Source organism: Populus trichocarpa, unplaced genomic scaffold (genome assembly GCF_000002775.5).
Source record: "Populus trichocarpa isolate Nisqually-1 unplaced genomic scaffold, P.trichocarpa_v4.1 scaffold_25, whole genome shotgun sequence".
NCBI lineage: Eukaryota > Viridiplantae > Streptophyta > Magnoliopsida > Malpighiales > Salicaceae > Populus > Populus trichocarpa.
In genome coordinates, this window is record NW_026291139.1 from 142,112 (window position 1) to 166,776 (window position 24,665).

General features: G+C 37.0%; 1 protein-coding gene and 1 long non-coding RNA gene across 3 annotated transcripts; one reads left to right on the forward strand and one right to left on the reverse strand.

Moving 5' to 3' along the window:
• The first annotated feature begins 2,172 nt into the window (after window positions 1-2,172).
• LOC18107942 (disease resistance protein RUN1) lies at window positions 2,173-12,887 on the forward strand. The gene is made up of 8 exons (XM_052449761.1): window positions 2,173-2,501; window positions 2,588-2,919; window positions 3,436-3,928; window positions 4,068-5,166; window positions 5,267-5,303; window positions 10,786-11,027; window positions 11,136-12,056; window positions 12,210-12,887. The coding sequence occupies exons 2-8, from the start codon at window positions 2,814-2,816 to the stop codon at window positions 12,822-12,824; spliced, it is 3,513 nt and encodes a 1,170-aa protein (XP_052305721.1). The 5' UTR covers window positions 2,173-2,501; window positions 2,588-2,813; the 3' UTR covers window positions 12,825-12,887.
• A 4,763-nt stretch (window positions 12,888-17,650) lies between these two features.
• On the reverse strand, window positions 17,651-19,743 carry LOC112325459 (uncharacterized). Of its 2 annotated transcripts, XR_002979492.2 has the most exons (3): window positions 19,331-19,743; window positions 19,108-19,214; window positions 17,651-17,922 (listed from the first exon to the last, which is right to left on the reverse strand). It is a non-coding gene; the product is annotated as an uncharacterized LOC112325459 (long non-coding RNA). The 2 variants fall into 2 exon arrangements; XR_008058261.1 differs by lacking the exon at window positions 17,651-17,922 and having other exon boundaries at window positions 18,938-19,214.
• Between the last annotated feature and the right edge of the window lie 4,922 nt (window positions 19,744-24,665).

Genomic DNA, 24,665 nt, shown 5'->3' on the forward strand with positions numbered 1-24,665 from the left:
GATGGTTCAATTGATTGATTTGCCTGGATTGAAGCTACTGATTTGCCAATAACTGTTTGGAATGTTACGAGCAATAACAAGATTATATCAGCATATGGTAGAGCTATAGGTTTTGACAAAATCAATTTGGGGTATAGCAATCTTGGTCATATTGATCTTTTAATTGGAACACGGCTTCACAGATTTATTAAAGAGCACACTACTTTGTGGATTGTGGTTAAATGGGAAAGATTATAAGATCAAATTGCAGGAATTGGATCCTCTGCATTATCTAGTATCTGAAGCTATTGAGTACAGTATGGCAGCTTTTGATCTGATGAAGCAGGAAGATGAGAGTGAAACAGAGACTAGTACTGCTGACACTTTGATGTTGAAAATTCTGACGAGATTGCAACTATAAGCTGTGCAGATTTGGCGTTGATTGTGGATGTGATTAACTGTTCGCATAACAACAGGGATTTGGAAATCTGTAAAACAGCTGTTTCCGATGTTCCTGTTGAAATTCTGTTCCGGAAATATTGGAGAGAAGATCAGCACTAAGGGGTGTTTGGAATTGAGTTTCAACTACGGAAACTGCTAAATAAAAACAGTATCTAGCCCATCCCATGAATTAGTGCCTCTTGAGAGTCCTCAACTATCAGAAGAACAAGTCATAAACCCAAATACCCAGCATATATTTCACCCTATGATTTTACAGAGAAGGAAGAGGAAGGTTAAAGTCTTTTCATCAACTGACAGTTTAGAAAACGATACGGCAGAAGGGGAAGAGGATGGTTCAAGCTCACTTGACTCTGGCATCAGACAAGGAAACGCTCGTTACACTCATCTTAGTGACGTGTCTGTACCATAAAAGAATGGGAAAGATGATGAGGTGCAAGAGATGTTAAATGCTGGGCAGTTTCTGGGATTTATAAGTGCTTAAGATCTGGCGGTTCTAACAGTAGACATTACAAAGCAATTGGATAGGGAGATTGGTGATTAGGCTGTGAATTAATTAATAGTTGTCTTGGTGGAATTTTGGTAATGTGGAACAGAGGAAATTTTAAGGTTGAAACTATTGAGTTTATGCAGGGAGTTTGGTTACCAAGAGGTGTATTTTGTGGGAGGAGATTGGTATTTTACAAGCAGCCTTTGAGGTGGAGATAAACCATGACAGAGTTTTCTCTTCAGAAAAAAAAAACTATGAATTAAGGTGTTTAACATGAGTGTTTGGAGGAATGAACCAAAGGGTGTGAAATAATGAAGTACAATCATTAACAGGGTACTATGTAGGGTATTGTGTAGAAGAGGATTTCTTAGAAAATATAAATTTAATTGCTCATAAAAAACCAATTTGTTTTTTTTTTTTTTGTATTGTTGAAACACAAGTGGTCAGTCATATATTTCTACATTGCAGATATATTTGGATTTTGTGAAATATGTTTTTGAATTCATTAGGTATTTAATGGTGCATGTAGAAAAGTATTGGTCAAATGTTAACCTAATGAAATGAAATTGTGAAAGGAAAATTTCAAAGTCTAGCAATTACTTTGATACGTTCTGGAATATTTTAGGAGTATTTGACTAGTTAGAAATAAATTGGTCTTTGAGAATCAATTGCTATATTGGAATTCAACCTTTGAGTTAATTCTCCATCGTCTTGATCTACGGCTGAAGACCTTTAAAGCTAACTTTATGCAATTACTTTGATACATTATGGAATATTTTAGGGGTATTTGACTAGTTAGAATCAATTGCTTGTGCTTTCGCAGGTGTCAAAAAGTCTTTTAGAAAACAATAGAAATAGAAATCTTTTGCTACATATAAAACTACATTATGGAAACATGGTATGAGAATATCGGTAAAGTTTATATTGCCGGGAATTCTAACCTTTTGAACCAAAGAAAGAAATTCAGTGTAACATTTAATCAAAAGTAAAGAAAGAAAGTTCAGTTGACGTACTAGTCAAAGTCTTGTCTGGAAAAAAAATAACCCAGGCTTTGAAAAAAGGATCGTGGAAATTTAGACCATTTGATTTTGAGAGTATCAGATTAGACGGAGGAGAGATGGAGGCAGCCGATTGCATGATAATGGTGTTATTAGTTTGCCGTGTGGAAAATCATGCCATTTTACTCCGATGCGGTCAAAACCTCACCAACAACACGGTTGATAAAATACCCTTATTGCCACTTCATGATACACCTGCTTCTTGACTGCTTTAGCTCTCGAAAAAACTGTTTGATGCTCAAGCAAGAGCTATAAATTTGCTTGATTTTGATCAATTTGTAGCTAACGAAATCTCTTTGCTCCTTTTCCTGTATATGTTACCTTTTATTTTTAACAATTATTGCGTTGCTAATAAATTGCAAGAAAGCATATTCTTTCTCTGGAACAATAGTCTGTACCAACCTTCATCAGTCCTCATTGCTTCGCTCTTCAGCTAACCTTTCTGATTGCTGCAATTTGATCTTTAAAGTCACCGAGTAGATGGAATCCGACCAACTCATAAACACCATATAGAGGTAATCTTTGGGATTGTTGCTACTGATTGCATGCATGCATGCAGTCTTTTTTGGTTTAATCTTTTCAGCAATATCGATTGTTGCAGGACAGCGATATTCATCAGCTAACCTCTCTGATCTCCAGTTGCTAGCTGGCGGAATCTAACCAGCCCTTGGGTTAGAGGTATAACTAACTCTCTTTGCTTCGTTTTAATTTCATGTATTTATTTATAACAATAATTTGGAAGCTTTACGTTCAGATAGATATATCAATATCGACCAGTTTATTGAGTTCCTTGTAGGTCTTCAAGCACAATATCATTCTATTTTAGAATGCAGAAAGTAAAACGCAAGCAATCCAAAGATGAAGAAAACGATTCATCCTCGCGAAAGAGAAGAAAAGCTGACCTCAGTAAGCCTGTCAGTTTTGTCTCCACACGTAACGTAGAAATATCTCGTGCTGAGAGCATAATAATAAAAATTTTCATTGGTAGATCAGTTATGTTAAAATCGGATCGTGAAAGTTCCATTCTGCTTGGGTGCTAAAAAGTTGAAGAAAAAGAGGGCAAAATATTAGGCTATGCTTATTAGCAATCAAAATCAGTTTACTTCTTTTTGTTAGAAATAACCAGGGGAGAGGGAGGTAGGGAAGCATGGTGGAAACAATATAATATATTGTTTTTCTAAGAGACGAAGTTCTTTAGGACACATCAAAATAAATCCCACCACTTTTATCATTTCCAAGCTCATGATTTGCTGTCAATATGTTATTTGTTTCTTAAAGATTAATCACTTTCACGGGGATTCCTCTTTATCACGTCACTTAAATTATATACAGATCAAAATTCAGCTTCTCTAACAAATTCCCATCAGAATTTACATGTATTGTCTCTGATGATCGCTTTACATGCATTCCTTGCTCCCTTGCTAATTTATTGTGTCATAATTTCTGCAGCTGCCATGACAGAGCCAGAGTCTTCTCGCTCTAGACCAAATGGGGCCTACGATGTATTTCTGAGTTTTAGAGGAGAAGATAATCGCAAGAATTTTACAGATCATCTATATACTGCCTTAGTCCAAGCAGGAATCTACACTTTTCGAGATCATAATGAAATTCCTAGAGGTGAAGAAATCTCCAAACATCTCCTCAAGGCAATTCAAGAATCAAAGATATCTATAGTGGTCTTCTCTAAAGGATATGCTTCTTCTAGATGGTGTCTTAATGAACTTGTAGAGATTCTTGAGTGCAAAAACAGGAAAACTGGTCAGATTGTTCTTCCTGTATTTTATGACATTGATCCTTCAGATGTGAGAAAGCAGACCGGAAGTTTTGTAAAAGCATTTGATAAGCATGAAGACTGTTTTAAAGAGAAGGTGAAGGAGTGGAGAAAAGCTCTTGAGGAGACGGGAAATCTCTCCGGATGGAATCTCAGTGATATGGAAAATGGGTATGCCTTTTTCTCTCTAAGATTCCCTTGCACACATTTATGGAGTAATTATACATTAGATTTTACCATGTGAAATAATAATTTTTTTTAGCATGCTTAATTGTCTCTCTATTAAAGACTTGCTTTTGTTTATGAGCAGGCACGAATCAAAATTTATCCAAGACATTATCAAGGATGTGTTGAATAAATTGGATCCCAAGTACATAAATGTTTCTACTCACGTAGTAGGTATTGATCCCCTTGTCCATACTATTAGTGACTTCATAAGTACCGCGACAGATGATGTACGCCTAGTGGGCATACATGGGATGCCGGGAATAGGAAAGACGACTATAGCAAAAGTTGTATTTAATCAACTCTGCTATGGATTCGAGGGAAGCTGTTTTCTTTCGAATATCAATGAAACTTCAGAACAATCGAATGGTCTTGTTCTTTTACAAGAACAACTTCTTCATGATATCTTAAAGCAAAATCCTGCAAATATCAATAATGTTGATAGAGGAATGGTTCTGATCAAAGAACGACTTTGTCACAAAAGAGTTCTTGTTGTTGTTGATGATGTAACTCATCAGTACCAACTAAATGCTTTGGTGGGAGATGGAAGTTGGTTTGGTCCCGGAAGTAGAGTAATAATTACATCTGAAGATGAACGCTTGCTTCTAAAAGTGGATCGAAAATGTCATGTCAAAGAATTGAAACGAGATGCGTCCCTACAACTTTTCAGTTGGCATGCCTTCAGGGACACCAAGCCAGCAAAAGATTATGTTGAGGTTTCGAATGATGTCGTTGATTACTGTGGAGGGCTTCCTTTAGCCCTTGAGGTTTTAGGTTCTTGTTTGTCCGGGAAAAACAAATCTAGATGGAAATGTATAATCGACAAATTGAGAAAAATTCCAAACCATGATATTCAGGAAAAACTTCGAATAAGTTTTGACAAACTGGATGACCATAAACTACAAAATACATTTCTTGATCTTGCAAGCTTTTTTATTGGTAGAAATAAAGAATATGTAGCAAATGTACTTGAAGCTCGATGTGGTTACAATCCAGAGGATGATTTGGGAACTCTCAGTGAAAGGTCTCTGATTAATGTTAATGCTTCTGGAAATATAAGCATGCATAATCTATTACGAGACATGGGAAGGGAGATCATTCACAAAGAGTCACCTAACAACCCAGGAAAACGCAGCCGAGTATGGCAATGTGAGGATGCATGGAATGTACTCAGCAAGCAAATGGTAATAACTTAATGCATACAAAAATGCTCGTTTATCTTTCATTTTAAACTTCTTGCATATAATTACTTTGAAACTCTATTGAATTTTGTTGGTTTTTTAGGGAACGGAAGTTGTAGAGGGTTTAGCGCTGGATGCCAGTGTTGGGAAAAATCCAGAACTCAAACACACACAATTTACGTGGTTCGGCAACTTGCCTACTCCACGGAGCTACTGGTTTGTATTAATGAAGCTTACAAACAATACAAACAAAGGAGGAGGAGATAAAACTCTCTCAACTCAACTCTACTCTCTCAAGCTCTCTCTATTCTTCTCTGTTCTCTCTTCTCTCTGTGTTTCTCACGCTGCTCTCTGTGTTCTTCATACACTCCACAAAGCATCACAGGAGGGGGGGGCATTAATATACAATTAATGGGAGTGAGGGGGAGTCCTCCACCATGTGCTAAGTGGGAGATTAGGTAATCCCACTTGCACATGGTGGGGCTTGCTTGTCTCCAATAATTAACAATCTCCCACTTGGAGACAAACAATGAAATTATCTTTTATCCTTGAAGGCCAACTGAAGTTTTGCACAACTTCAGTTTATCAAGTGTAACTCCTTTGGTTAACATGTCAGCTGGATTCTTGCTTCCACAGACCTTTTCTAGCATTAGTTGCTCGTCATCCAGCAGTTGTCGGATGAAGTGATATTTGATCTGAATATGCTTCGTCCTGGAGTGAAATGCTGGATTCTTGGCAAGGAAGATTGCACTCTGACTGTCGCTATACAAAGTACCTTTTCCATTCAACTTGCCCAATTCCTTCAGGAAACTCTGCAACCATACTATCTCTTTTGCAGATTCTGAGACTGCAACATATTCAGCTTCTGCTGTTGAAAGAGCAACGATCTTTTGCAAGGTAGAACTCCATGAAACGGCAGTACCTCCTAGAGTATAAACATATCCTGTAGTGCTCTTTCTGCTATCAACATCTCCTGCTAGATCAGCATCTACAAAACCTTCAAGTTTCAAACCACCAGCTGTGAAACTAAGACAAGTTTCCGATGAACCTTTTAAGTACCTCATGATCCATTTGACCGCCTCCCAATGCTGCTTTCCAGGATTGCTCATATATCGGCTTACAACTCCCACTGCATGGGCAATGTCTGGTCTGGTACAGACCATAGCATACATCAAAGAGCCGATAGCTGAGGCGTATGGAATCTTATCCATGTATCCACTTTCTAGCTCAGTTTTTGGTGACTGATCTTTGCTGAGCTTGAAATGATTCCCCAGTGGTGTACTTACTGGTTTAGTATTATCCATACTAAACCTGCTGAGAACCTTCTTGACATACTCTGTTTGTGAAAGCTTTAGTACGCCTTTGTCTTTATCTCTGAAGATTCTCATGCCAAGTATTTGTTTAGCAGCTCCCAGATCCTTCATTTCAAACTGTTTCGACAACTGCTGTTTCAGCTTATCAATCTCCTCAATGCTGGATCCTGCAATCAACATATCATCTACATATAATAGTAGAATGATGTAGGAGTTGTCAAAATGTTTGACATAGCAACAATGATCAGCTTGGCATCTTGTATATCCGGAACTGCACATGAAGTTGTCAAACTTCTTGTACCACTGTCTTGGAGCTTGCTTCAAACCGTATAGGCTTTTCTGTAGCTTGCAGACTTGATTCTCCTTTCCTTGCATTGCAAACCCCTCTGGCTGTTGCATATAAATATCTTCCTCCAAGTCACCATGAAGGAATGCTGTTTTTACATCTAACTGTTCAAGATGTAAATTTTCTGCAGCTACTATCCCCAGAACAACTCTGATTGTTGTGAGCTTCACAACTGGAGAAAATATCTCAGAGTAGTCAATGCCTTTCTTTTGTTGAAACCCTTTGACAACAAGTCTTGCCTTGAACCGTTTACTTCCGTCATGCTCAGTTTTCACTCTGTAAACCCACTTGTTTTGTAAAGCCTTCTTTCCTTCAGGCAGTGTGGTTAGCTCCCAAGTCTTGTTCTTCAGCAACGAACTCATCTCATCCTTCATGGCTAACTCCCACTTGCTTGAGTTTCCATCTTGTAAGGATTCTTCATAAGTTAGCGGTTCACCACCATCTGTCAACAAAATGTAATTCAGTAAAAGTGTGAACCGTTGCGGGGGCTTTATCGTCCTCGAAGACCTGCGAACAGCTGGTTCAATTTGCTCCGCATCTTCTTGTGTAGTAGCGGGTACAGATATGCTTGAGTCTTCTTGTAAAGACTCTTGATTGTTGTTCTGCTCAGTAACATCGGGAAGGCCTTCTAATCTTATGAATTCAGATCCTTGTGGCCTTGTATCTGAATCAGCCCTATCTGTTTTTGCACTTGATCTGTCTTTGTACAGAACTTTCTCATTGAAGATCACGTTCCTGCTTCTGATAATCTTTCTATTCTGATCATCCCAGAACCGAAAGCCAAATTCTTCATCTCCATAGCCGATGAAGAAACATTTCTTGGATTTGGCATCCAACTTGTTGCGAGCATCAGAATCTATATGAACATAGGAAACACACCCAAAGACCTTTAAATGAGAGAGTTGTACCTCTTTTCCTCTCCATACTTCCTCGGGCAGTCTGAACTCCAAAGGAACCGATGGTCCACGGTTGATCAAGTAAACTGCGGTATGAACTGCGTCGGCCCAGAATGTTTGAGGTAACCCTGAATGCAACCTCATGCTTCTAGCTCGTTCATTGATGGTCCTGTTCATCCGTTCAGCAACGCCATTCTGTTGCGGTGTGCCTGGAACGGTCTTTTCCATTCTGATACCATTGACAGCACAATACTCCTTGAAACCTCCATCAATGTATTCTCCTCCGTTATCGGATCTCAAACATTTCAACTTCAGACCTGATTCAGTCTCAACCATAGCCTTCCATTTCTTGAATGTTTCAAACACATCAGATTTATTTTTCAGAAAGTAAACCCATACCTTCCTGCTGAAATCATCAATGAAAGTCACGTAATACCGAGAACCTCCAAGAGATGCTACTGGAGACGGTCCCCATAAATCTGTGTGTACCAGCTCTAGCTTTCTTGGTCTTAAAGTCCTGCCAACCTTCAAGAAACTGAGCTTTTTCTGTTTTCCAAGAACACAGCTTTCACAAATGTCTAGATCGACATTTTTTAATTCTGTCAGCTTTCCCTTCGACTGAAGTATCTTTATCCCCTTTTGACTCATATGGCCGAGTCTACAGTGCCATAGATGTGCTTGATTTTCTGCTTCAGTAGAGGCAATAATGTCTGCAAATCTTGTGGTCATATACAGGGTGCCGGTTTTCTTTCCACGAGCCAAAACCATTGCTCCCTTTGATACCTTCCACATACCTCCAGAAAAAAGGATTGAATGACCACTATCATCAAGTTGTCCGACCGAGATCAGCTTCTTCTTTAGATCAGGAACATGCCTTACATTTTGCAAGGTCCATATAGATCCATTCATTGTCTTGATTTGTACATCTCCTAAACCCACAATATCCAATGGTTGTCCATCGGCCAGATAGACTACACCGTGATCTCCAGCAATATAGTTTTGCATCATTTCATGGTGTGGTGTACAGTGAAATGAAGCACCAGAATCAAGAACCCAATCATCAACAGGACTATGCACAGCAAGAATCAAAGCATCTTGCACCTCATTTGTGGTAGCGTTTGCAGAGTCAGCTTCAGGTTTTTTCGGTTTTGTGCAATTCCTCATGAAATGACCAGGTTTGCCACAATTCCAACATTCAACCTGCTTTCTGGGTCCAAACTTGCTTTTACTTCTATATCTTGATTTTGATCTGCCTCGGGATAAGCCTCTATCATGTCTCCTCCCTCGAGTGTTGATGTTGAGAGCTGATCCTGAGCTTGAACTTTCACCCGAGTCTTTCCTTCGCACTTCTTCAGCCAAAATCAAGTCTCGAATGTCATCATACTTCAGTTTGGATTTTCCAGCTGAATTGCTCACGGCTGTCCTCATGCCTTCCCAACTGCTTGGAAGTGAAGCTAGCAAGATGAGTGCACGAATCTCATCATCAAACTCAATCTCAACAGATGATAATTGATTTGTGATGGTATTAAAGTTATTGAGGTGTTGTGTCACAGAAGTGTTTTCGACCATCTTCAAGTTGAACAACTTTTTCATCAGGTGCACTTTATTATTTGCTGATGGCTTCTCATACATCCCAGACAAGGCTTCCATCAATCTTGCAGTGGATCTTTCTTTCGTAACATTGTGAGCAACTCTTCTTGATAAGGATAACCGGACAATGCCCAGAACTTGTCTATCAAGAAGTAGCCAATCTTCTTCTTGCATATTTTCTGGTTTACTCCCCAACAAGGGAAGATGAAGTTTCTTCCCATATAGATAATCCTCAATTTGCATTTTCCAGTATCCAAAATCTGTCCCGTCAAATTTTTCAATTCCAGCTGCTTTTATTTCATCTGCCATTTTTACTACTTCTCCGATTCGAATTTCCCAAATCTGACCTTACAGATGTGTCCGGAACAGCCGAAAACCTTGGAAATGACACTGAGATCACCCCAATCGGACTTCGGATGGCTCAGATTTTAGCAATCAAAGTTTTGAATTAACGGACGGTGCAGATGCAGCCGCGTGTCAACCAGAGTACCGCCTGCGTCGCACCGGATCAAAACCTAAGTAGCGGTTCTGATGAAGCCACGTGTCAGCAGATTAGGTCCTGCGTCACACCGTATCAAAACTCAGTAACGGTTATGATGAAGCCACGTGTCAGAAGATGATGGCCTGAGTCACACTGGATCAATACTCAATAGTGGTCCTGATTTAACCACGTGTCAACTGATTGGATCCTGCGTCGTACTGGATCAAAACCCCTTAACGGTTATGATGTAGCCACGTGTCAGCATATCAGCTTCTGCGACACAGCGGAACAAAACTCAGCGATGACGTGGCAGGTGACGTGGCAGGTGACGCGGACGTTGACCGTACGGCTGTGCTGACGTGGCGGGTCAGCCCGACCCGTTTTGCAGAAGCCGGGCGAAGATGGAGCGTGGCGCGCGTACGGCGCGTTGGTGCGCGTGGGCAGTCTGGACGTCGGCGCGTGTGGGCGCGTGCGGGCATGCAGGACGTCGGTTCTTCGCCGGGTTTTCAACAGTGGATTCGTCCGGTTGTCCTCTACACGATGGTATGTTCAAAAACACGTTTGGAGAACTTGGATTTTTGAGTTTGGATCAAACACCCTCTTTGTCAAGAACAAGCTCTGATACCAGTTGTTGGGAAAAATCCAGAACTCAAACACACACAATTTACGTGGTTCGGCAACTTGCCTACTCCACGGAGCTACTGGTTTGTATTAATGAAGCTTACAAACAATACAAACAAAGGAGGAGGAGATAAAACTCTCTCAACTCAACTCTACTCTCTCAAGCTCTCTCTATTCTTCTCTGTTCTCTCTTCTCTCTGTGTTTCTCACGCTGCTCTCTGTGTTCTTCATACACTCCACAAAGCATCACAGGAGGGGGGGGCATTAATATACAATTAATGGGAGTGAGAGGGAGTCCTCCACCATGTGCTAAGTGGGAGATTAGGTAATCCCACTTGCACATGGTGGGGCTTGCTTGTCTCCAATAATTAACAGCCAGAGCATCAGAAAATAATTTATTAAGCACAGGATCATTTACAAAGATGAGATGCTTGAAGTTACTCCAAATCAATGGAGCACGTCTATCTGGGCCCTTCGAACTGCTTTCTGAAGAGTTGATATGGATTTGTTGGCTTGAATGTCCCTTGAAATCTATTCCGTCCGATTTAATGTTGGACAACCTAGTTGTTCTCGATATGCAGTATAGTAACATCAAAGAATTATGGAAAGAGAAAAAGGTAAGAAAAATACTACAATACTCCAAAATTTATCCTTGATGTAATGCATAATTTTAAGTTACAACTTTTGATGATTACTTTTTGTTGTTTTCCTTACTGCTCTTACAGATTCTCAATAAACTAAAAATTCTTAATCTCAGCTATTCAAAACACCTTGTTAAAACACCAAACTTGCACAGTTCAAGTCTAGAGAAACTTTTGTTGGAAGGTTGCTCGGGTTTATTCGAGGTACATCAATCTGTTGGACATTTAAAGAGCCTCATTTTCTTAAATCTAAAGGGATGTTGGAGGCTAAAGATTCTTCCCCAAAGCATTTGTGAGGCAAAGTCTCTTGAGATTTTGAATATTTCAGAGTGTTCACAGCTTGAGAAGTTGCCAGAGCACATGGGTAATATGGAATCCTTTACCGAGCTGATAGCAGATAGAATTAACAATGAGCACTTTTTCGCTTCAATTGAACATTTAAAGTATATAAGGAAGTTGTCACTGAGCGGATACAATTTCAATGCGGACGCACCATTATATACATCTTGGTCTTCACCAATTTCATCAAGTGTTTTAGATTGGAAAGCCTTGCTGCCAACTTGTTTCACTGGTTGGAGATTATTGAGAAAACTAAGACTTGCTTATTACGGTTTGTCTGAACGCGCAACTAATTCTGTTGATTTTGGTTGTTTGTCCTCTCTCGAAGAATTGAATCTATCAGGAAACAATTTCTCAAGTCTGCCTTCTGGCATCGACGTCCTTCCTAAGCTGGGGCTTTTGAGAGTGTCGTACTGCAGCAATCTTGTATCAATCTCAGAGCTTCCCTCAAATTTAAAATTCTTGGATGCAATCGGTTGCACATCAATGGAAAAGGTAAGACTTCCAGTCCAGTCCAAAAACAATGAAAATCTGTCTCTATATAGGAGTCCAAATTTAACAGAGATTGAGGGCATTGGCATGGAAGGTCTAAGTAATCATGGCTGGATTGTTTCCTCTGATACCGCCTCCGATTTATCAAATAATTACAAGAAGAGTTTTGTTGAGGTACTATTTCTGTCTCTTCCGCACACAAATAAAGACACAATTGGCATATACTATATATATATTAGTGTCTAAAATTTCAGCACTCTTTGTAATTAATCAATATATATATATATATATATATATATATATATATATATATATATATATATGCAGGCATTGTGGAATGGTGGTTATGGATATCATATTCACGGCTATGATGCCAAATTGCTTATGGGAATCTATCATCACAAATTGCAAAAGGGGTTCACCTTCCATGGAGAAGGATGTTCATTATCATTTCATATACCTCCAGTTTTTCAAGGGTTGATTTTTTGGGCATTCACTACAAGGATTTTTTTTAGTAGGAGTCATACAATCAATGCTATTATAAAAAAAAAGAGCAACGGTATGCAATTGTTTGAAGCTACACTGGTAATAGGACTCTATTGCCCTATAAGTTGGACAACATTCATAAGTTTAAGTGAGATGGCAATGGAAGAACATTGTGGACACGAAGAATTGGAATTGTATGTGAATTTGGGGAGCGAAGACATTAATGTGAAACAATGTGGGATCAAAGTGATAGTAGATTTGGATTCCTTTGAAGGGTTGGAGTGGGATCATGACATTGACAACCAAGAGTCAGAAGTGGGAAGAGATGAAGTAGTACCAATTCATCTGCTTCCTCATCCTCTTTATGGTTCACTGACATATTCTACAATTGAGCAGTTTAAAGATTATTTATATAGGAAGAGTTTTTATCCACTTCGCGCACAACTTTTAAGCTGAGCTCAATTAGTTGAAGGATTGCTTTGTGAAAATCCCATAATTTATGCCCTCTTAGATCTTGCATTATCGCCTTGTTGTATAAAATAAATAAATAAAGCATTTTGTTTTTGAGTTGGCAAAATGAATGATTGCAGTGCATGAATATACAGGCTCTTTAGAAAACTTATCTTAAAGGCAAAAGTTTTAGTCAGCATGGCTTTTCTCATAACCAAATTCTGGGTTATTCCCCAAAAATTTATTTTTTTTCAAAATAAAAATCAAAAAATAAAATAAAGGCTGGCAACGTGGAGAAAACAGGTCGGGAAATCAAGCTGCAATTTTTAGAGGAAATTCAAGGCTTAATTGTACCTCATTGTGCCCAAAAATAGAGAAAACAAATGCAAATTCAAGGTCAAATTAAATGATTATTGGACGAATTTGCATAAAAATTAAGTCCAATGACATAATTAAATTTTTAATAGGCCAATTTGATTTAATCATGGGCCAAATTAAATTTTAATTATGTTTAAGAATTAATTTGGGTCCAATTGAAGGATTTAATTAAGTGCAATGACTTAATTATACTTTAAATGGGTCAAATTAATTTTATTTAGGGCTTAATTGGTGAAAAATTAAGTTTGAGAGCCTAATTTGGGCTTAATTGAGAAGATTGGAATTTTAAGAGACCAAATTTAATTTTTACCAAGTTATTTGATTGATATTAGGGGCTAAATCGCAAGAAAATTGAAGTTTTGGGGTCAATTAGGGGTTTAATTGACAAAATTTGCAACCAAGGACCATTCTGCAACAGGCGGCAAAATTTAGGGGCTTAATTGACAAAAACCGGGGGGAAATTGAAGAAATTGAAAGTTTAATGGTCAATTAGGGGTTAAATTGCATAAATCCGACACCAAGGACCATATTGCAAAAGGCACGTAAATATGGGGCTGAAATTGAAGTTCATCAGGGGCTTAATTGCATTAAATCCAAAGTTTAGGGTCAATTAGGGGTTCAATTGAAAGAATTGAAAGATGGAGGACTAAATTGAAAATCAGTTTAAATCCCCAATTCAAACCCAAAACGGTGCCGTTTTGAGTAAAAAAAAAGGGACCAGGCGACGCGTCGGCTGGTCACTGTTCATTGTCTTCTTCTTTTACCCCGGTAAAGCTGGTCCGGTTACTAATTTGCAGGTGCATTTAATGGACCTAACGTCCACCAAATTTAACCAAACTTGCACGAAAATGATCCTCTGCAGTTTCTCTACATCTCCATGTGAATAGTTAAGTCTGAATGACAATCCATCGGCGCCGGAGCCGGCCTAAACATGCCAACTCAGGCAGTTTTTTCTGCAGATTTGACAGTGTACCATGCCTACTTTGAGCCAACGGTTGGGATCCTTCCCAACATAATCAAGGGCTGAAATTTTACCCTGGTGTAGACGATATTACCCTCTTACATCGCCTATAAATAGAGGCTCAATTGATGACCTGAGGGAGGAGAAACTCGGGTCCAAAGTCAGCCAAAAAACCAGCTTTTCCGGTATCAACACAGTCCTCTCTCTTTCATCTCTCTCCCTGCCGTTCCAGCCACCAACCGGAGCCACCACCAGCTCCACCACAGGAAGCCAACACAACTGCCAACCGACCACCATGAGCCACCGTCGGTTTCTCTCTCCTCTCTGCAGCCCCTCTCATTTTCTTCTTCTTCTTTTGCTTCCTCTGCCACTGGCCGCCAACTCTTCCATTGTTCCTCGCGACGCCGCTGCCCGGACCATCAGCTCAACCTCCTGATCACGACCGTGACCACAAACCTTGGTAGCCTTCTCCTCCACCGGTCTCCAGCTCCTGCAATTATTCGGTTGCATGCAGAACGTGAACAGTAATTGTTCACGTTCTACAACTAATTAATTTAAGAGCTTGTTTGGCAGTGTGGTTGAGGTTGCTTTTCAAATAACTTTTCATGCCGAAATGCATGCTAATGATGTTTTTTTATTTTTTAAAAATCATTTTTGACATCAGTACATCAAAACGATCCAAAACATATTAAATTTTAGCAAAAAAAAAAAATTGACCTAAATGGTGGGCCAGACCTGATGTGGCCTAGCCCACATGTATGGACTGGGTCCAGCCCACTCCAAAAAAGGAGAAGAAGGATTATAGTGGGCCGAGATCGGCCCAACCCTTTTTGGGCCGAGATCGGCCCAGCCCATGTATATTTACTATATATATTTGTTTATAATAATATATAATATTATAATATATAAAAAACAAAAATTTTCAAACAAAAAAAATTTCAAAAATCTTTTCAAAAAAATTGTGATTTTCTCAAATATTTTTCTACCAATTTTGCATAATATCGGGTTGTATATTTATATTGTAAAATATAAATCCAGTATTAAAATACCAGGTTTTCTCCTAAATATTTTTTTAAAAAAATCAAAACATTTTTAAAAAATATCAAAAACTTTTAAATCAATTTCCCTTTTCAAAAAAAAAAAATAATAATTTATGCATATGGCGAAATCCTAAAATTTTTCCAAGGATATTTTTTATTAAAAATAAATAAATAAAAATTGCATCTTTTTCATGTTTAAAAAATCAAAAATAAATATCATAACCAGTTTATAATTATCCATTAGAATTTGGCCAACATGTCAAAAATCTGAAGTGGAGAGATCAGTTGAGTGCCAAGCATGATTTGGGCATTACAGTCTTGTATGGAGAGGAGGTTCTGAAGAGTCAATTTCAAGCAACGTCTGATGAGGAGGTTGCAGAATGGGTGAAAACGGTATGATTCCCTTCCCGTTTTTACAATAGACAGGTATTTTATCATATCTAAGAAGATCAGTTTTTGGAATACTAGAGGTTGGAGAAGCACGTAGTTCTAAAAGACATGTGATTAGGAAAGTCATTGATAGTTATCAACTTCATGTCTCCTGCATTGCTGAAACTAAGATTTCTAGGATTAATGATTCTTTTGTGTATAAATTATGGAATAGTTCTAATATTAAATGGCATGGTATAGACTCATAAGGAAGGTCTGGAAGTCTACTTGTCATGTGGAACAGTGAATCTTTTGAGGTCTCAAATATTGAATTTCGTTCACATTAGATTGCTTTGTTCGGTACTCATGTTAACACGGGGTTTAATTGTGCGATTGTTTGTCTGTATGTTAGGGGTAGTTTAGTAGACAGGAAAATGTTGTGGGAAGAGTTAGCTATTCTAAATTTTTCTTTTGGAGGGGGCCATGGTATGTTAGAGGTGCTTTTAACGAAACTTTGGCTAAGACTGAGCAGAGTAGTTGGTATTTTCAGAAGTTTTTGTCTCCTTGTGATCTTCTATAAGCTATATTGATAGATATTATGTTAAGTTTTCCTCAACATAAACTCTTTAGGTTAGATAGAAACCTCTCAGACCATTTGTGCCATTGTCTACAGAATGTAGAGATTGAGATAAAAAGCCTTTTTGTTTTTTATATTTTTTGTTGATGCACAAGTCCTTTTATTTTGATTTGAGGATGACGTGGGCCTTCCTTTGTTATGACATGCCAAATCAGTTCTGTATCATTAATAAGCTTAGTGGATTAAGAAAAAATCTTCAATTGTGGGATCAAAATTAACACTTGTGGGATCTTGGAGAATAAGATTAAATTGACAAAATCTAGAACTAACGCTATTAAGAATGGCGGTGAAAGTAGGTATTTAACAGATGTTGAATGTGTAGAGTTGAGGTGTTTAAACTCTGACATTGAGGATTTAACAAGACATCATGAATATCTCCAGAGATAAAAAGCAAGAAATAATTGGAGCAAGTTGGGTTCTAGAAACCCCAGATTGTTTCAGCTCTTAGCTTCTCTAACCAATAAAAGAAACTTTATTGATATAATAATTATTGGTGGAAATGTTACTTCTTGCCCTTTAGAGATCAAATTCAGGCTGAAGCTTTCTTTTCCAACTTGTATGGTAGCAATATTGTTGACAGAGGAGGTAGGGTTTAAGACATTAAGCAATGATTCTTCAATTTATTTGGAGATGAGATCTAAAGCTTCAGAACGGATGGTTTTCATTTATTTTTTTTATAAAAAAAATATGGTCGTTAATTGGAGATGAGATCTTTTACTAGTTTTAGGATTTTTCAAGACTAGTAAGATGTCAAAAGGGATTAATAGTTACATCTCTATAATATGTTCTTGTTCAAAATACCATCAATTTTCCATTCACTATCCATATTATGTAAACTCTTTATATTTTCCATTCACTATCCATATTAAGTTTGGAGTCTATCAAGTCTGACCTGCAATAAAGTTTGACAAGTTTTTCCTGGTTTAGATTTTATAATTCTTTGCTTAATTTTAATGTATAACACTTATTCTTCCTTCAAACAATACATTAATGACTGATTTATTTCTGAAATTAGAAGTTAATGGACAACAAAAGGGATTTTAATTTCTATATCTATATTTATTTCAATTAGTTTTCTTGGAATGATTTCAATTTTCTATTTTTTTTTCTATTCACTTAAAACCCTATAATTTTTTGTCCTCTTGCATCTTCTTGAAAATCATGGAATAGAAAGGGCTTCTTTTAAAGGATACTTCCGTCCTTGTGTTACAGGGTATGTCTTATTTGGTCCCTTTAATTCTTAATTGTATCAATTAGATCTCCAAATTTTAAGCCAAAGAAATCAGATTACTAGAAGCGTAACATTTAGTTCATGTGAAATTATTAATTGAAAAATCCACGTGAATTATTATTTGTGATACACCTACTTTATCTTCTAAGATGTCATGCCAAACTAAAAATGAAAGCAATAAAATCAGGTTAGTAGAATTTTAAGCAACCACAGCCCAATATTTCAACCAAGTTGGATAACTTTTCAAGCAATCACAGCCCAATGATAGGAAACCACTCCTCTGGTATAAAGACTTGCAGGTGAGAGAGTTTAGGTAATATTCCACCGGAAAACTTCTTTTCACTGTATTTATTCATTCTTAGATACCTCAAGTTGGATAGACATTCCATGCCATGCCCTGAGCTTAGAAAAAAAAAATCATCAAAAAATAAATCCTATTCCCCCACCTTTTGGCCTAGATCGAGACGACTCTAGCTCTGTCATGGAAGCTGCAGAAATTATGGCACAAGAAATTAGCAATGCAGCAATGAATTGGAGAAGGAATCTGCTTTCTTGTAATTACTAGCAAGGAATGCATGTAAAGCGATCATCAGAGGCAATACATATGAATGTGCTGAGATAGAACTTTCACAGAAACAAACGGATTGATGATATTTGTCAGTGGAATTCTTCATTTCTGACCATTGTTCAACACTTCCATTATTTAGCAGTGGATTATCAGTAAGTCAAAAGATATTTGCTAGGATATTCCAAAATTTAGTGTTCTTAATTTAGTGATTACCGGACAGATTCAATAGACACTCATGGGTACATAGATAGGACTGAGTCAGACCAGGAACTCCAACAAACAAGCCCTTTGTCTTTCTCCTTCCACTAAATATGCAAATAAATAATAGAAATCATAACCACAGTGGCATAAATTGTTGGAATGAGTTATATCTTTTCCAACTTCTTGCACATCTTTGGCTATAAATTGGCAGCAGAGGCACACCATAATGTGTAAGAAAAAACTAGTGAGCTAAACTCCAAGAGAAAGAGAGAGAGTGTTGTGAGTGTGAGAGTTTGAGTTGAGTTGAGAAGAGTGATTTTCCTCCTCCTTGTAATATGTATGGTTTCATTAGAATTCCAGAAAAGGTTTGTACAGGAAAGGAGGTAAAACTTTCACTCTTTAAATATTTGGTTGTGTTTTCTTTAATTATCTCTCTTTGATTTAGTAACCGTGTTAGATCTGACTTGGGTCTGCCAAATTAGACCCAAGTATTTTGGGTTTAATAACCATCTAAATTATGTCAGATTCAAGCACTTTGAAGTGCCAGATCCATATTATTTGAGCTTGACACTCACGCTTAATCCAAGTTATTTGGGAAATACTTCAACTTGCAGCGGACCACGGGCAAATGTACTGAACTAAAAAAGAGATGAAATGATGTAAACATAAAAGTTATTTGTGAAGAAATGAAATTAAAACAAGAAAGAGGCGAGGAAGATTTACTAGCAAAAACATGACAACATAAAATCCCATCTAACAATTATTTTCTTTGACAATCTTCTTAGTGTTAATATTGCTGTAAACATGAAAGCAAAAACGACTACATGCTACACGATAGTATTGTTAGATGACCAATGAATAATTTTTATTATTATACTCTCAGCACGACATATTTCTACTTTACCTGTGGAGACAAAACTAACAGGCTTACTGAGGTCTGCTTTTCTTCTCTTTCGCGAGGATGAATCGTTTTCTTCATCTTTGGATTGTTTTCGTTTTTCCTTCTGCATTCTAAAATAGAAGAAACTTGTCAATTATATGTATGAACGTAAAGCTTTCAAATTATTGTTATGAGTAGAGGCATGAAATTGAAACAAGAAAGAAGCAAAAGAAGAGGTTAGTTATACCTCTATATAAAGAAAGGGTTGGTTGGATTCCACCAGCTATGAAATTGTAGCAATCTGAGAGAGATGTTAGCTGATCAATACGGGCTTCCAGCTGCCTTAGTTTGAGTCTCAGACTCAGAACTTAAGGGCTATTCCTGAGACGTCACTTAATTTCCTTCAACTACCCAAACACGGTTATTATTTTTTTTTATTAATTTCCAAGTCAGTCCCTAAATTTATATATAGTTTCAAAGAAGGAAAGAAGAGTTGCTAGAAAAAACATGACAGCATACAATCCCCTGTAACAATTATTTTCTCTGGCAATCTTCTTAGTGTCAATATTGTTGTCATGCAAAAACTAATATTACTGAGAAGATGAAAACAAAGAAAACTACATGCATGCAATCAGTAGCAACAATCTCACTGTTTACCTCTATATGAGTGTTGGAATATTGCCAATTATGTGGCTGCCATTGTCAAAGAAGATGGCTGCCATGTGAGAGTCAAAGAGGGCTGCTGATGCAGCATTTGCAGCCCCTTGACATTGTCAAAGAAGGAGGCTACAATGGTGGGTTGTTGGTGGCAGCCAACAACCATTGTCCAATGTCAAAGTTTGGTAAGTTTGGCAGCCACCATTGTTGACAAAGGAGCAAGAGGAGCTGTCATTGAAGCCTATAAATAGACACCAAGAGTGCAGCATAAAGAGAGAGAGAGTCCAGTAGTAGAGCTACAAAAGAGAGAAGAAGAGAGAAAGAAAGAGAAGGGCTGCCACCAGCAGCCCTGCTGCTGTATGCAGCTGCTGCCCTATGTAGCAATGAGAGATGGGAGTTGAGTGGATGTGATCCTCCTCCGTGTGTTGTATTCTTTCTCTATCTTTAATAATATCGATCTCTCCCGTGGATGTAGGCGATTTGCCGAACCACGTTAAATATTGTGTTAGTGTGCTTAGTCTCCTTTGAGCAATGATCATGAACACCACCGTTCCGCATGGGGAGCAGGAATCCCCAACAATGAGATGGTCGGATCCCACCAAATTGCAGCAATCGGAAAGGTTACCTGATCAAGAGTAAAGTACTGACGCCTGAAGACCAGTAGAGCCAATATTGTTACAGAGACAGAATATGAGTTCTTGCAAATTATTAGTAATGCAATAATTACCAAAGATAAAAAGGTAACGTGTAAAGGAAAAGGAGAAAGGAAATTTCTTTATAGCTCTTGCTTGAGCATCTAAATGTTTTCTTGTATTCTATCAACCGGGTTGTTGGTTGTTGGGGAGGTTTTGACAGCATCAGAGTCAAATGGCACGATTTCCACACGGCAATTAATACGTTATTATCATGCATTCGGCTGTCTCCATCTCTCAGCAGTAATCGGGTCTAACCCAATACTCACAAAATCAAATGATATAAATTTCCACGAACCTTTTTTCAAAGCCTGGGAGCTTTTTTCCCAAGGAAGACTTTGACCAGGCGTCATCTGAACCTTCTGTTTTTATAGTTATTTTTTAAAGTGTTTTTATTTAAAATAATATTTTTTTTATTTTTTTAAAATTATTTTTGATATTAACGTATCAAAATAACTTAAAAACACTAAAAAAATATTAATTTAAAGCAAAAAAAAAAAAAATTCAAAATTTTTTAAAAATACTTTTGAAATAAAAAACAAACAGCATAGTTAGACTTCCCATAATATATTTACAGATTTTTTGATGCCATGTTTCCATAATGATTAAAAAGATATTACAACGTAGTAATATTATCTTTGTTCATGGTTTATTAGATATATTAACATAAAACCCACATAACAATGCTAAAACCTAACATCAATCATGTCGTAGTGTACGGCGTCGTGGCGATCATCCACTCTTAAGGAAAAAATTAGACGTGGAATTGTGTATTTTTTAAAAAATATGAAGAGATAAGGAATTCTTGTATCTCTTATCAGTGGAACATTTGAATGGGATTCGCCACCTAGTATTCTGGTCACTAGGAACCCTAACTAGTCTCAGAGATCAGGTACGGAAACTGGTTGCGTAAAAAGAAAGTATTAGCACCCCAAATACGCCATACCTAAGGTAGGTTGCATTGTTTTGTCTGATAAAATTTAAAGTCGTGTTGTGGTTTCTAATTGTTGGTCTGTCTAAGGTTCAAGACAAATCCTCCTTAATAAGGAGGTTAATGGAATAAGAAGCTAACTGTTCTTGCCGTTAAAAAAATATCTTTTTAATATCAGGAATACGTTTTACATATAAATTCGTAATCCCTGATACTAAAACAAAACAAAATAAAATTTTTGTTGTTTTTGAAATTTTAGCCAATGTTCTCTTGACGTTAATAAACTGGTTATTAAAGTCAAAATGCATACTAAAACATTGTTTTTTTGTGTATGAAAAACACAATATGATTTTTTAGCTTTGAGACACTTGGCCGCATGCACACAAATATTTTTTTATTTTTATCAATTTTTTGGTACTTTTGGAAGTTTTTTTTTTATGAAAACCGGGTATTTTAATATTGAATTTGTATTTTTACGATATAAAAATACTGCCCGACATTAAGCAAAAAATGCATAAAACTATGTGGAAAAATTGTAAAAATTCTAAAACAAGCATTTTAAAGTGGTCGGCGTCTTTTTGACGTTGATGGCGGTGACAGAGGAAGGAAGAAAAATCTTCTTCTTCCCCTGCTTCACGCGTCCAGGGGAAGAAGAAGACATATAGTGCCTTCAAAACGGCACCGTTTCGGGCCTTCATCATTTTTTTTGTTACATTAACAGTGCATGAAACGGCGCCGTTTTGGTCAAAATGCGCCGTTTCATTTAAAAGGAAAAGGCGGCAAAATATGTTAAAATTCACAATGGTCCTCAATTTGTACTTTTTTCAATCAAGTTCTAAATTGCAATTTTTTATTTAAAAATCAATGCAATTGCACCCCTGCCAAAAATCCAACAACGGCCCTGAAGTTGGCCGCCTTTTTCACTTTGATCCTTGGTTTCGGATGCATGTAATTTGACCATCAATTGAGCAATAAACTTTTAATTTCTTCAATTTGGCCTCTGATCCAGTTTTAATTACAACCCCTCTATTTACACGCCTTTTCCAATTAAGTCCCTAATTGGCCATCAAACTTTAATTTTTATGCAATTAAGCCCTTGATTTGACCAAATTAACTTCCAAAAATTATAATTTGACCCCAGAACTTAAATTTCTTCCAATTAAAGCCCAAATTAACTCAAAAATCAATTTTTCTTGCAATCAAAACCTCCATAAATTCAATAAAAATTTAATTGAGCCCATAAACATCTGATTTTGGACTTTTCTTCCTCAAATTGAATTTTCTTGGTCAACAGGGCTCTCATCAGTCAACAAAATACTGCCAAATTTTATCTTGGTAATTTTGAACCTCCTCAACCAATTTTTAACCATTTTTAGGGCGCTTTGGCATCCTTTTTTTTCAATGTTATATTTTTTTGATTTTTTTGTATTTTATTATTTTTTATGCGAGGACCCAAAAATAGATTACAACAAATCACACCATATTATAATTAAGTAAGATAACTAATATAAATCATGATAGTTGAACATCATTGATTCAACATAGTTCCTTCTATCTACTATAATATTAGTCTTTACTGAACACATGATTTCTAAATAAGAAACATATAATTGTTCCAACAAAAATATCTTTGTTAAAGACAATTCATGTTATCAATAATGATGTCTGTCATCATCTAATTTTTTTATTTTTTTATTTTTATTTTTATTTTTGCTATATTTTCTATAAAAATAATGAAAAAATGATGAAAAAATGAAATAATAATAATAATAATAGTAAAATGATGAAAAAATGAAAAACAAATAAAAATGAAATGAATGAAGAATAAATTAAAATCTAGGTTAATTCAATATAATTGGAAGTTTGAGGACTTAATTAAACTTTGGATTATTTAATTAACCAAAGCAAGGGCTTAATTGAAGAATTGATAAGTTTTGGGACTTAATTGAACTTGAAATTAATTTAATTAATGGAATCAGGGGCTTAATTGAATAATTATCAAAGTTTTGGGCTGATTTGGGTCAAAATTACAAGGAATGAAAATACGAGGACAAAAGTGAAAATACTGGGTATTGGAGGGAGCTTAATTGATTTTTCTAGGGGTAAATTTGAAAGAATTAAAGTTGAAGAGTCAATTAAGGACTGAATTGAAAAACTCAGAAACTAAGGACTGGTTCGTACAAGGGGCGAAAATGCAGGGGTCCAATTAAATGTTATCCAGGGCTTCATTACAAAATATCAAAACCTAAAGGACCACATTGCAAATGGCCGTTCCCATCCCAAAAACGGCATGGTTTCAATATACACTATTAAGGAAAAAAAAACGGGGAGAGTGGGGGTGAACAAAACATAACCAGAGGAGAAAAACCCAGAAGTGCACAGGGGACGCAAACAGGAGGACGAACAGGGGAGGAGGCTTTTCCCAGAAAATAGAAGAAAACGCAGGAAAACTAGAGAGAACAGAAAAACCCAGGAACACACAGACAGACAGACAGACAGAGAAGAAAAACTGAAGCGTTGTCCAGAGCACGCCATCACCATCGTTTTCGACCTCGTCTCCCCGCATCAGGTGAGTTTTTTATTTTTTCATTCCCCGTTTTCCTTTGCATTATAATTCACATGCTAAGTAGCTGTGAATTATAATTCATAGCTACAGTAGCAGTGAATATTCATTAATGTCTAAATTAAAAATATTATAAGCAGACCATAATAACATAATTCCATTCAGGACTTTGTGAACAACACAGGCTGTAATAGGCAACGTCTAACTTCCCAGTCTGGTGGACGCATTGTTTTTATGAACTGAATGGTTCCTTGCCTTAAAAATTTGTGTTGCGAAACTGAAAAATTAATGATGTAAGATATTATTTGAAATGGTTTTATGATGCAGTTCTGAAATTATCTTCTTGCCTAGTTCAATGGAATCCATAGCAAGTGTCAGCGAAATTGAGGATGATAATGAAAGAGTTGATGCCTCAGAGGATGAAACGAATGACCATGAGAATAAATTCTCCGATATCTGTGAGTTTCCATCATTAGCTTCTTTCGAAAGTAACAAGTCTGATTTTCAGACATCATCGTTCTCTCCAGATGATTAAGGATTTCTTGCTCGACTCAGAAGCGGGCATTGATCACTTTTGCAGCAGATCGTACTCAGGCTTTAAACGATCAAGCTAAACATAATAAGCCAATGTTATCGATTCCATAAAGATATGCTCTATTCATGAAAGGGTTCATCAGCAACTTCTAATTTCTACTGCTTCGTTTTATACATGGATACTGTTCAGAAACTTCCTACAATT